At 58.1% G+C, this 13,215-nt stretch overlaps 2 protein-coding genes across 3 annotated transcripts in view; one reads left to right on the top strand and one right to left on the bottom strand.

Annotated features, from left to right (window-relative positions):
- Window positions 1–456: 456 nt before the first annotated feature.
- HAGHL (hydroxyacylglutathione hydrolase-like) lies at window positions 457–2,833 on the top strand. Its single transcript, XM_008579157.1, has 8 exons — window positions 457–576; window positions 860–924; window positions 1,006–1,123; window positions 1,202–1,310; window positions 1,388–1,491; window positions 1,651–1,752; window positions 2,005–2,084; window positions 2,412–2,833. Exons 1-8 carry the CDS (start codon window positions 472–474, stop codon window positions 2,578–2,580), a joined length of 852 nt encoding a protein of 283 aa, XP_008577379.1. The 5' UTR covers window positions 457–471; the 3' UTR covers window positions 2,581–2,833.
- A 32-nt stretch (window positions 2,834–2,865) lies between these two features.
- The window catches only part of NARFL (nuclear prelamin A recognition factor-like), an 11,361-nt gene continuing 1,011 nt past the window's right edge, over window positions 2,866–13,215 (bottom strand). Inside the window, exons 2-11 of one of the 2 annotated variants that reach the window (XM_008579155.1) lie at window positions 12,040–12,135; window positions 10,154–10,297; window positions 9,687–9,819; window positions 7,775–7,909; window positions 7,071–7,189; window positions 6,421–6,550; window positions 5,477–5,549; window positions 4,531–4,668; window positions 4,028–4,185; window positions 2,866–3,824 (exon numbers count right to left, since the gene is read on the bottom strand). In XM_008579155.1, the coding sequence (XP_008577377.1) occupies window positions 3,586–3,824; window positions 4,028–4,185; window positions 4,531–4,668; window positions 5,477–5,549; window positions 6,421–6,550; window positions 7,071–7,189; window positions 7,775–7,909; window positions 9,687–9,819; window positions 10,154–10,297; window positions 12,040–12,135 (1,365 nt within the window). In that variant the 3' untranslated portion in view covers window positions 2,866–3,585. The remainder of the gene's footprint in view (window positions 3,825–4,027; window positions 4,186–4,530; window positions 4,669–5,476; window positions 5,550–6,420; window positions 6,551–7,070; window positions 7,190–7,774; window positions 7,910–9,686; window positions 9,820–10,153; window positions 10,298–12,039; window positions 12,136–13,215) is intronic. The other variant, XM_008579156.1, reaches the window with a different exon arrangement.

The raw sequence follows: 13,215 nt of genomic DNA, 5'->3' as shown, positions 1-13,215 counted from the left end.
GTTTCGGGCCGGGAGGGCGGGAGGGTCGCTCCGTCTGGGCCCCGCCTCCGTCCGTCCGTCCTTCAGGCCGTCCGCGCAGCCGTTCGGGTGAGGGGTCCTCTGGGCAACGGGCCGTCCTGGGTCGGGGCCTGGGGAGGAGGGCGTGGCTTGTTTAGGCCGCGGCTAGGGCTGGAGGGTGGGCCTAGGGAAGCGTGGGGGCGTGGCTCACAGGGGAAGGCGTGGCTGCGGCGAGGGGCGGGACAGGGGGCGGGGCCGGAGCGAGGGGTTGGATTCCGTGGCCGGCTGGTCCGCCTGGGTATGGAGCGTGGACTTCCACGTGGGTCCTCTGGGAAGTTCCTGGAGCAGAGAGCGGGGCTCCTCTGGCCCCAGCGTGTGTGTGTGGGGACAGACCTCGACTCGCACAGCCCTGAAGAAGAGGCTCAGGCTAGGGGGCCTGTTTCGGAGGAGGCGCGGTGGCTGAGTTCTGCCACCATGAAGGTCAAGGTCATCCCCGTGCTGGAGGACAACTACATGTACCTGGTCATCGAGGAGCACACGCGGGAGGCTGTGGCCGTGGACGTGGCCGTGCCCAAGAGGGTGAGGGCAGGCTGTGGACGGCAGGGAGCGTCCGCCACCACCACCCTGGCTGTAGCAGACCTTTCCCTCATCCTCTGCTCTCTGTCTGGTCGTTATTTGGTGTTCAGCGTTCCTTGATTATCTTAGGGCTCCCCTGCAGCTGGGGCCGCCTTTGGCTTCTCTGCCCCTCGGGTGCCTAACAGTTCCCGCACACGCTGGGCGCTCAGTCCTGCCCGCCTGGGGTGCTGTAAACGCCGGATCTGGCGCCCCGGTGGGGAGGGCTCACCACATCTGTCCCTTTCAGCTGCTGGAGGTCGTGGCCCGGGAGGGGGTATCTCTAACCACGGTGCTGACCACCCACCACCACTGGTGAGCGCGGGCGGGGCGGGCCCAGGCGGTGGGACGCCACCCATCGCTCCCAGACATGACCTCTCTCTGGCCGGTCTGTAGGGACCACGCGAGGGGAAACTCGGAGCTGGCGCGGCTGCGGCCGGGGCTGGCCGTGCTGGGCGCCGACGAGCGCATTTGCGCGCTGACCCGCAGGCTGGCTCACGGCGAGGAGCTGCGGGTGAGTGCGCGGGGGGGGGGGGACGCGGGAGGGCGGCCGGGCACATCCGCCCTCACGGCTCCACCCGCCCCTCCGCAGTTTGGGGCCATCCACGTGCGCTGCCTCCTGACGCCCGGCCATACCTCGGGCCACATGAGCTACTTCTTGTGGGAGGACGAATGCCAGGACCCACCCACTCTGTTTTCGGGTACCCGCAGCCCGGAGCTCGCCCACCCCTCCTCCCTCCGGCCCCGCCCCATCTTCATGACCCGCCCTCTTCCCCAGGGGACGTGCTGTCGGTGGCCGGCTGCGGCTCGCGCCTGGAGGGGACCGCTCAGCAGATGTACCAGAGCCTGGTTGAGACTCTGGGCAACCTACCCCCCGAGACGGTGAGTGGGCCTGGGCCCTCTCCCTCCGTGGGATCCAGCCCCAGCTTCGTGCTGTGCGACCACGCTGCGCCGGGGATGCCCGTGGCAGGCGGGCGAGGCTGGGGCCGCCCGAGCGCTCCCCGTGCAGCGCTGTGCGTCCTGAGCGCCTTCGTTCTCTAGAAGGTGTTCTGTGGCCACGAGCACACACTCAGCAACCTCGAGTTTGCACAGAAAGTGGAGCCCTGCAACGACCACGTGAGAACCAAGCTGTCCTGGGCCCAGGTATGTCACTCCTTCTTTCTCTCAATGGGGAGGCTGGAGGGTGGGGGAGGACAGGCATCTGCTTCCTGGAGTTTGGATTTTGGGACCAAGAAAGGCACCACAGGGGAGTCAGCCATGACTGGCCTCAGGTGAGTGGACCTGGCTCAGGGCCTGGGGTGCACTGCCCTGCCCTGGCTCCCTTGGCAGCCTGAGCAGCTTGCCTAGGGCTGTCAGACAAGACCCAGTTGTGACAAGGGCCTGTGGTCATTCCAGAAGAGGGATGAGGACGACGTGCCCACAGTGCCTTCGACCCTGGGCGAGGAGCTCCTCTACAACCCATTCCTGAGGGTGGCGTGAGTATGACTGTCGACCCTGGGGCTTTCCTGTGGGCAGGGCCCAAGCCAGCGCCTTGCTGCAGGCAGCCTCAGGAGGCCTCATGCCTGGCCCTCCGGGGCTTCCCTGTGGAGTAGGCTGGTGGAGGGCTGGAGGGTTGTTTTTGGGGAACTCCTTCTAGTCATTTGGATACTTAGGAAGGTGTCTGGGGATCATTTATGGGCTGAGTGTCCTTGGCACCGGGGGAGGCAGCTTAAGTGCCATACTGCCAGGGTGTTCCTGGCTCCCTCCAGTGGCACAGGCTGCTGGCCAGCCCAGCAACTCCCTACTGTTCCCCTCCTCCACAGAGAGGAGCCAGTGCGCCAGTTCACTGGCAGAACAGTCCCGGCTGAGGTCCTGGAGGCACTCTGCAGTGAGCGGGCAAGCTTCGAGCAGGTGGCCAAAGTGCTGCAGCCACAGGCTCGGGCACTCCTGGCGCTGCAGCGGGGGCTCCTGGGCTCACCTCAACAGAAGTGAGCCCCATGTGGGGAGTCTCCACCTCCATCCTCCTGCGACCCTTGGGCCTGCCCCCGGGGCACTGTCCAGCTGGCCACCCAGCTTTGGAGGGTCAGCAAGCAGACCCTTTGCCTTGGGCGCTTCCTGGGAGGGAACACGCAGGGCAGAACCTCCTCGTGGGGGCCCTGAGAGCCAGGCGTCGAGGAAGCAGCTTAGTGGGTGCACAGGGTATGTGGACGGTGAATAAAGCTTTGAGAGACCCTTCTCAACGTCAGCAGAAGCCGTTCTCAGAGCTACTCTGTGCGCTTTATGAGGAGATCCCTTTATTAGAGGTGAAGCTCAGTGGGAAACAGGTCTGGTGGGAATCCACGGACACAACTCAGCAGGAAAAGCCTGGCACCCACTGGTGCCTCCTGCTTCACACATGGACATGGTTGAGAAGACATGGGCACTCTAGCTCTGCTGGCTACAGCCTCACAATAAACACCTGGTTTCCAGGGGGACCAGGGACCCCCTTCCTGCTGGTGTGTAGCTGGAGCAGCTCAGCAGGCCATCTGCTCTCTGCAATGCAGCTTCAGGGGTGACTCCAGAAGTCAGGAAAGAGGAACCCCACTTTTGCTCTGCCTTAAGCACCCATGGGACTGGCTGTCCCCGCTCTTGGATCACCATGACCAAGAAAAGCAAGGGCATGTGGGTCCCAAAACGCCCACGGACCTCAACCCTGGGCCAGGGGAACAGGTTCTGGAACCCTATAGGACTTCCACCCTCCTCAGCCACCCCCCCAACCCAGCAGAGGCAGTTGGGAGTCTTGGAGTACAGGCCAGAGGTCACGTTTATGACTGTGGGTCCTGACCCCAGTCCTGCATGTAGTTGGCATAATACTCTTAACATATCCCGGTAACTCACTCTGAAATCTGGGGGAGTGCTGCGGTCTTGGGGCATGTGACCTCGCTGCTGGGCACCCCACATTCTTCTTGACAGTGGTGTTGCTGGCCTCGGGTGGGCTCCGGCAGACCATTGTCACCCCTACCACCTGATGCCGAGGCCAGAGCTGGCCTTCTCCACGGTGTGGTACTGTGTGTGCAGCAGGTGGCTGGCCTGCTCCGAGCCCTCACCCTGCAGCCAGTGCCTGTACAGCTCCTGTACCCCGGCTGCATCCTCAGGCGCCTCCACCCTGACCATGCCATACAGTCTCTCCACATGCTGGAGGAGCTCCCTGCTGGGCACGTCTGGGGACTTGAGTTGGCCACCGCCATTCAAGCAGCCTGTGGCAGGGCAGACAGACAACAGCATGGTCACCGCATATGCCCCCTTCCCAAGCCTCGTGACTGCCTGGGAGTGGGGAGGAGATGCGCTCTACATTCCACGTCCTGCCTCTCCTGCCCTGGAGGGTTGTTGCCTGTAGATCTGGTCCCAGCAAGGGTCCCAGCAAGGGCCCCAGAATGTCCTGTGCCCTCGGAAGAGCTACCTGCAGGACAGGCCATGACCTCCACGTAGTGGTAGGGGCAGCGCCCACGCTTGAGTTTCTGCACCAGGTTCTGGATGTTGCGGAAGCCGTATGCCATGGCAAAGTGCAGAAGCACCTGGCCCTCTCTCTCCAGCGTCACCTCCTGGAAGTCCTTGTTCCTGGGGGAGGTACAGACTATGCTTGTCCATGTGGCACCCCTGCCAGGCTCCCACCCACCCAGAGGGGAGGCCTGCTGGGAAGGGGATGAGCAGGCGGCTCCTGGTCCTCTCTGTCTCTCTCTCTCTCTCTCCTGGGCAGGGGTGGGGAGGAGATGGAAGGAGAGGGCAGAATGCTCACTCATGAGCTCCACAGGTGACCTTGCCCCCAGCCTCCATTTCCTTATCTGTAAAACAGGAATCCCTCCCTCCTAAGGAGGGAGGCTGGACTCAAGGCCCTGGACATTCCTCTTGGGATGCTGTGTCATGGCCCGCCATTGCCCCAGTGCCCCATCCCATCCCACTGACCTCAGGGGTCTGTAGGTGACCTCGGCCACATGGATCCCAAAGAGCTCTTGGGCTGCGTGCCGGAACACATGCTCCAGGTAGCCCCCAGAGCCCCCACCCCGATGGCTGGTGGGCTCCTTGGCAGACATGCTGCTGGACCTGGGGAGGGGCAGGTTAGTGTGGGCGAGAGGACAGGGCCTCCTGGAGCTGCTGTCCGCTGAGGCTCTGGGTGACAGAGCCTCTGTCTCTCGAGCCGGAGAGCGTTTGCTTTTCAAAGCGGGAAACAAGTCACAGACACAAAGGAATGGCCCGTCATGACCCAGGGACTCTGTCAGAGTGCCTGAGGCACAGCCATCCTGCCACTGTGTCCTGGGAGCTCAGACCTGTGTACAGCTGTGCCCTCCTCTCCTCTCCCCCGCCCTCAGCTTCCTTCTGGTGGGTTCCATGACTCCCCCACAGCCTGTCTCAGTGTCCACAGAAGTGGCTGAGTTCACATGACCAATGGTGGACAGTCCGTTGCCGGACACGGAAAAAGACAAAAGACAAAAAAAAAAAAAAAAAAGAAGATTGCTTAGCTAACATAAATCAATAAATAGTTTTTGTGATGATCACTACTCTGTTTTTCACTATACACTAACTGTGAATTGTGGTAAACTTAGTGAACTGCACCAGTGCTGAGTTAATATTTACTACTAGAAAAGCAATCCATTTTTTTTTTTTTTTTTTGTCTTTTGTCTTTTTCCGTGTCCGGCAACGGACTGTCCACCATTGGTCATGTGAACTCAGCCACTTCTGTGGACACTGAGACAGGCTGTGGGGGAGTCATGGAACCCACCAGAAGGAAGCTGAGGGCGGGGGAGAGGAGAGGAGGGGGATGCTGCCCCAGCCTAAGAGGCAGCATTTGAGGCCAAAATAAAGGTTCTTGAGTTCTGACAACATACCACCCCCTCCATCGTGACCGACTTACAGGCCGTCCAGAGGGGCTGGCTCCAGCTCTGACAGTGAGATGCCTTCCTCTTCTAGCAACTTGAAAACTTCTCCTGCGATGAAACCATAGCACACTCTTTAGCGAATCTCAATAAACAACATCAAGGAACATCCACGTTATCTGCACCCCTAGCCACCTGCAACTTGGCCTCAGAGGACCTCTAACGTCCACCCTCTGGCTTGTGGGTGGGAGGATGAACTTGGCCACAGAAGTGAGAAAGAAGACCCCACTTCTGAAGACCCTGGGAGGACCACCTTGTCCCCGCCCCGATGTGGGGCGGTGCATGGTGGGCAGGGTCACTGTGCTTTTCCCGTGCTCTGTCTGTCCAGCCTCCTGGGCAGTTTATTTTCCTGTCTTGAAAGTGCTCAGGAGGGGCCGGCCCGGTGGCGCACTGGATAGTGCGCTGCTTGGGAAGTGCGGCGGCGCTCCCGCCCGAGGGTTCGGATCCCACATACAGACCGGTTCCCGCTCACTGGCTGAGCGAGGCGCGGGAGCAACACCGAGGGTTGCGATCCCGTTGCCGGTCCCCGGTCCGGTACGGGGGCAACACTGAGGGTTGCGATCCGTTGCCAGACACGGAAAAAGACAAAAAAAAAAAAAGAAAGTGCTCAGGAGACTCTGTGAGGCTGCTCGACACAGAAATAGGGTGAGTGCATGGCCAAGGGTCTGGGCTTGGGCACCTCCATCCACCTCCTGCAGACGCATTTTAGAGCCATGGTGAGGACTACTGGGCTCCCTCCAGCCACAGGTCCCTGACATGGGTCAACTGTGTGGCCCAACCTAGTTCTGAAGAGAGAAATGAGGAAGTGCCTGTGAGCCCCCCACCTCCCACCAGGCGCCGGGCTCCAGCTAGAGTCACATGGGCAAGATCCTGGGCAGATGCCGCCCGTGCCTAGGCTCAGAGCCCTGCCACGGGCCAGTACCTGTGGTGAGGACACAGTCCACATCCCGAGTCTGGTACTCCTGGTTGAAGAAGTCGGGTCTGGATGCTTCCAGCTTCTTGTCATAGCAGGGCATGACTGTAACATGGTAGACCTTGTCGGGGGTCAAGTGCTACGTGGAGAAATATGGACATGAGAGTTGCTACCTGATCCCAGCACTAACATGGCCTCATGTCATTTCCCAGAAACCTTCCTGACGATTCTGTGGATGTGTCCGTGGACACTATGGGTCCTGGATCACCTTCCAAGAAATCACACTGACCCAGTCATGGCTGGTCTCTGTTCCCCAACAGAGCCAACCCCACAGAGGACATGGGGTCTCTGTAGGGACACCTCACTACTCAGTAGTCCTGGAGGTCAGATAGGAAAGAGCAAATCATGGAGGAACAAACAGACTTGGGGGAAAGTCCGGCCGCATGCGGTAGAGGGAAGACAGCGCAGCAATGAGAGTAACCAGTGAGGCGCGGCCCAGGAGGCAAACACCACCAGACTCCGAGCAACCCCTTTCTGGTGCCTCCAGAAGGCCACGTGGCCAGACAGGGGCTCTTTGCCTCCCCCGGCCTCACAGCCAGCAGGCACCATCCCTCTGGCCCCTCCCTAGTGTGCTGCCTGGGATGGCCCAACGCTGTTACCTGCTGCTGGGCAAAGAAGTCCTTGACCAGAGCGCCCATGACCTGCTGCGGGGACCGCACAGTGCTGAGGAAGGGGATGATGAAGCTTCCGTGGGTTTTCTCGGCGTAGCAGATCCAGCCTGAGGCAATGGGGCAGGCAGGGTTTGGTGGAGGCACAGGGCAGGCCTGGGGGTGTCTCACAAGCAGCCTTCTCCCCGAGTGACAGTGACATGACATTCTGGGGGTGGACCAACTCATACAAGAAATCATGATGACATGAAAGAGTGTTCCCACTCTATCACCACCATCATGTGGATTTTTAGCATCCAGGTGATTGTCATTTCAGAGGACTGCAGTGACTACAGGTGACCCCCAAGGCCCCCGGGAAGCTCCTGCTCCAGAAGAGGACATTTTGCACCCACATTTCTTTTTCTTTTGTCCTGTTTGAGACCGGCTGCAGCGCGCTCAGCCAGTGAGTGCACCGGCCATCCCTATATAGGATCCGAACCCGCGGCGGGAGCGCCGCTGCGTTCCCAGCACTGCACTCTCCCGAGTGTGCCACGGGCTTGGCCCTTTTGCACCCACATTTCTGACCCATGGAACATGGCCCCCTGGCTTCCTCCCACCCGCCACTCCTGCTACCCATGTCCAGCCGTTGATATCAACATAAGTTTTAGCCTCGCTTGACTGTGAATCTCACACTGTCCATGCAGCCATCAGCACACCTGGGCAGGCAGAGGCCAGCATGGGCAGGGCCTGTTTGGAGCTGGCCTGTTCTCGGAATCGGCGCACGAATTCTCTCTGGCTTTCAAGGAGGCTGAAGTTCCTTGAGAAGGTGGTGTCAAAGACGAAGTGTGCCCCTGGAAGGGAAGTGTCCATCTTAACCCACCAGCGACAGCTGACCCAACCACAGCTGGAGCCAGCATCCCAAATGCCCCAACCCTGTGCTGGCCATGGTGGGGGCTGCACTGCTGATCTGCCTCCTGGTGGCACCTCCGTTTCCAGAGAAGCCACAGGAAGCAATGCCCTAAAGTGTCACAGCACATGCTGGCTTGTGGGTGACCGTGCTGCTGCCCAGGAGGCTGCGTGTGATAGCACATCCCTTGCGTGAGCAGCGCCAGCCGGGGCCGGAGCATCAGCCACTCTGTAGCGCATTCTCATACTCTGCGTTGTCTTGGCATCCATTCTAAGGGGAAGTGTAACTTTCTCAGTCACCCTGGACACGGTTTCTAGTTTTCCATGCCCTCCAGTTCCTCAGTGTGGTGGACCCACATATGTTGGGAGCGAGCAGCCCCACTCTCCTCTTTGTGTGGCAGTGCTTATGTGACAGTTGCCTCGCAATCTGCTTGTGCCAGAAACTGCTTGCTCCTGGCTATGCAAGTTAATTTGCAAGTGACCTTTTATCCTTTCTGTTTAACCATAAACATTCTGGGCAGCATGCAAGTGACCTTTTATCCTTCTCCAGAAACTGTTTAACCATAAACATTCTGGGCAGCAACCTTTACTTTGAATGTCCTGTCTTTGTTTCTCCTCAAGATGTTATCATATCTTTACATTCCAGACCCTTTGCAGCATGCCTGCTTTTTCCCTATATAAGCTGTAACTTTCAAACCAATAAACGAGACTTGATCAGAATACTGTCTTGTCTCCATTTCTCGCGTCTCTTGCTTCCATCCCATTCCCACTCCCCACTCCAGGGTCTGCGCTGAATATCCCGCGGGTTAGGACACACATACAACCTTATAAAGCTGCTCCTGACATTTATCACTATATACAGCCTACCTGATGGGCCCGGGACCCCACACCCGCACAGGCTGTGCAGATATGTGGCTGGAACTCGTGCGAGCCAGCTGTCAACCCACCAATAACACTTCCCAGGGGAAGCCTGTTTGGATACTGCCCAGGACCCAATAAAGGTGTTGGCCCACAGGTCCGTCTCTGTCTGCCCGACCTGTCATTCCTGCCTCATGTGACCAGGACGGAGGATGGCCCTCCCAACTCACTGCACCCTCCCTGCTTGTAACAGAAAACTTTGAACTTGTCCCTGTTGTGGTAGGCAATGAACGTGCACTTCCATCTGAGAAAAGGAGCTGCTCAGGCCAGGGTTCCCAGGTCACCGAGAGGATTACAAGGTGGGGCTCCCAGTGCCAAAGCAATGGTCAGGCAGCTGTGAACTAGACATGGGCCAGACAAGAGTCACACAGCACCTGCCATTATAAACAAGTTTCCCGTGTGAGGGACCCCCAGTAGTGGGTGGGACGATGAGGTGTTAGGCAGTCCCCAGGTAAAGAGGTACCTGTGAGCAACTACGTCCAGTTGCCCTTCATTTCCTGTTAGGGCAGGTTGCCAACCGCTCGGTGTGGGACCCCAATTTAGCTGGGGGCTCTCAAAACACCCATGTCCCCACCCAGCTTCCAGCACATAGCTGACCTGAGCCTGAACCCAACACAGCCCCGGGAAACGTGCCCTAACCAGCACCACTCTCAATCATTAAACCAAAACTTTAAGTCAGAGCCAAACCAGGAACAGAGAGTTTCTGTGGTGTTCAAGTTTAGGGTTGAGTGATGTGAAGAGCCCCCACCAGGCAGACGCCCCGTGTTTTGGAGCCGCCATGTTCATCCGAGGTTGTGCACCTACCTATTTTTTTAAAGAATGAAGTTAACTTCCTGGCAGTGTCTGTAGGACTCAGCTGAAACCTTGCAGCCAGTGATGCTCTGGACTGTGGCGAGACTGAAATGACCACCAGCCTCTGCTGACCTGGTGCCGCCATCTGCAAAGCAGGGTGGGCGCTGCTTACCCTGCAGCTCTTATACAGGCTCCCAGTGGGCCGATGTTGGTGTGGATGCCACCCTCTGCAACCTCTTGGCTCCACCAAGGCCCATCACTGGATATACATTTAGAACCCAAAGTGTAGGACCCAGCACTTGCAATGCTGAAGAATACCAACAAGTAATTCACCAAAATCCCAATGACAGACTTAAAGACACAGGAGTTGCCCCAAAATGCAGGATGGGTGGCCTCAGGAGATGAGCTGCTCCTGACGAGTTGTAGGTTGTGGGGGTGGATTCAGGCAAAGCAGAGTCTCCCAGGCACCCACCACTTACCTTATTAGCTTCTAGAACCTTCTGTAGTTCCTCATGGCTCTGCTGGGTGATGAGCACAGTCTCTGCTGAGGTGACGCAGCCACTGCATGCCAGGCAGTCGTTCAGTGAGATCTTGGCCTTCTCCAGCTTCCGGGTCACACCATCCTGTGAAGGAGTGAGAGCCCGTGCATGGGAGGTCCCTCTGCAAAGGGACACAGAGCTCTTGGGGTAACAAAGCCCACAGGGAACCTTTGTTCTTTCACTCATAATGCCACAGACAACCAGTGTGGTCACTGACTGGGTTCATGTACCACTCAAGTTTTGAAAAATTAGTTGCTACAAAAATGCTTAATTCACATTGTAGATTTTCATATTGCCCTCAAATTCTACCTTTTGGTAGAATCACGTGAATAAGGCTCACTGTGCATTAAATTGGCAGAGAAGCAGCTGATCTGCCCACCCACAGGTCCTGCAGGGCCACTGGTCCCCAGTCTGTGTGCTCACGGGGCATGGGGGCAGGGAGACACCAAAAGTGGGGATGAAGGAAGGACAGAGGGACACGGGAGAGAAGAGATAAGCAGAGGAGGAAACATGGGAGCCTGGCTCCAAGGGAGTGGGGAGAGGGCTGTAAGGGGCCACGCAGACACAGGACCATGGTGCTCAGGTCGGTGCCTCCAGGGTGACCCTTGGCTACTTTTCTTTTTTTCTTTTTTTTACTGACCGGTAACGGGATCGCAACCCTCGGTGTTGCGCCCGCACTGCGCTCAGCCAGTGAGCAGGAACCGGTCTCCACATGGGATCCGAACCCTCAGCGGGAGCGCCGCCGCGCTCCCAAGCGGCGCACTCTCCAGTGCGCCACCGGGCCGGCCCATACTTTTCTTAGATTAAAAAAAATCCCAGCCTGAGCCCCAAATCCCCCTGCCAATGCAGGAATGGTTTAAGCCAGGGTCAGGCAGGCTGCAGGAGCCCGGAGTGTGACCTGAGTTGTGATTGGACTGGGCCAGAACCCCCCCAGCCAGCTGTCCACCAGGGCTGCAGGCTGCACCACAGGCACAATTTGAGCTCAACCCATATTTTTATGGTTTGATCTGCATAAAGGCCCAAAGGCTTGGGTTGGCATGCTGTGCCGAGTGGGAGCCAGTGAACTCTCTCCAAACCAAGTGCTGCTCTGGAGAGCGGGGCCCACGGGCACCCAGTGCCTTCCCTCGGTCCCTTCATTCGTGGGACCTTTTGTGAGAACCAGGTCCTCCCAGCTACGCCCAGGCATGGCTCAGGCAGGTGCCGTGTGCTACAAGGTCACCCTCCTGGACCAAGCATGCAGCTAGCCCTTTCTCTGTGTCCACTTGATCCTGCTGATTGTCCTTCATGAGATCTGCACCCTCCCGCCACCTGCCCTACAGTTCCTTCTCCACCTGGGAAGGGTTCCTGGGCCAGGCTGCCAGTGCTGGGCTGGTAATTGTTTCTCAGTGCTGCTGATCACGGGACTGTGCAGATGTTCACGAGAGTCCAAATGGCAGACAGTTGGGGATGGGTTTTAACACCGTTACATCAGGGTCTTATCACTTAATTAGAGAGGAAGTAGGTGTTTTCTAAGAACAAGGGGTCTGAACCAGAAAATGTTATGCAATTAGGACTGAGAGAAGCATGCAGACATTACCCACCACCTCTGCAAAAGAGCCTCCTTGCAGGAAAAGTCAGCTCCCTGTTCAGCCTGGGGGCTCCCCATTCACCATTCACAGGCACCCTGACCCCCCGCCTCCTGATGGTCAGCGAATTTGACCAGCAAGAAAGGACTAGCAAGACATGGGAAGTCTCAAGGTGACTGCATTCGTAACTGGGTGAAGTAGAGAAAAGCATGTTTTAGGTCATCTGAGCTAGCAGCTGTGGGGACACCTCCTGTGACCTACTTGACTGACTTGGAAGTAGCTCCCATCGTCTTCGATGTGGATCTTGGCCACACCACTTCCCAGCCTCTTCTCCAACTTCACAGGCTTGATGCAATCCTACACCAGGAAGAGACCCCCAAACCAGGGTCTGTGAGTAGGCGGAGTCTCCCGAGGATGCCAGGCCTCAAGGATGTGGTCCAACGGCCACACGGCATGAAGGCTCTACCCTGAGCGGAATACTCGGGGACTGAGGCTGGTCCCACTGCCTTCCTGCCACGGAAGCGGCATGAGCACTGGCTGCCTAACGTACTCTCACATTGGTCACAGGCTTCTAACATCCTGCCGATACCCAAACGTCACTCACTCCGCAAGTCCCAGTCAGCACAAAGGCTGCTGCTAACTAACAGTAGCAAACTACCTGTCTGCAGAGACACCACCAGCCCTGACCTTCACCCGAAGCCTGGGCTTGGCAGGACTGCTCTGCTTGGGAACATCTGGAAGCAACCTCCCTGCCCAGCACCCCAGGAAACAGTGCATTTCTTTCCCCATCTCCTTGAGAACTTGCTACGAGAACTCTGTCAACCACTGCCTTCCAGAAGATGACCAGCCCCAGCAAGCCCCAGCAGGAGGACTGCCCCCACTTCATCCCTGCCCAAAGTGCTGCTGACCAGTCCCACTCTCCGCCTGCTCCTGATCCTTAGCTGCGGACCGCCAGCTCTGGCCCCTGAGAGCTGTTGGCATTGATAGGTAGGCACACCCAGATAAGGTCGACACCAGCTGTCTGGTCTCCTCCCCAGGGCGACGTCAAGGGCTGTTTACTGCGGTGCTTCAAGCGGACCAACGCGTCTGCCCTCATAGCCATGGCGGGATCATCACTGTCCCCGTTTATACAGATGAACCGTAATCAGAGAGAGTGGCCTGAGGCCTGGCGGGATGTCCCTGAAGATGTGGAGAGGCGGCCCAGCCCCAATCCTGTCTCCCCCCATCCTGAGTAACTCTTTTTTTTTTTTTTTGCCGGTAAGGGGATCGCAACCCTCAGCACAGTGTGGTCAGCACCACGCTCAGCCAGTGAGCGCACCGGCCATCCCTATATAGAATACCGAACTCGCGGCCTTGGAGCTACCAGCGCCACTCTCTCCCGAGTGAGCCATGGGGCCGGCCCAGTAAGTTTATTTTTAAGTAAACAATTCCTTCCCC

This window comes from Galeopterus variegatus, unplaced genomic scaffold, assembly GCF_000696425.1.
Source record: "Galeopterus variegatus unplaced genomic scaffold, G_variegatus-3.0.2 Scaffold1825, whole genome shotgun sequence".
In the NCBI taxonomy this organism is placed as follows: domain Eukaryota; kingdom Metazoa; phylum Chordata; class Mammalia; order Dermoptera; family Cynocephalidae; genus Galeopterus; species Galeopterus variegatus.
This window is presented reverse-complemented; position numbering and strand designations above follow the sequence as displayed.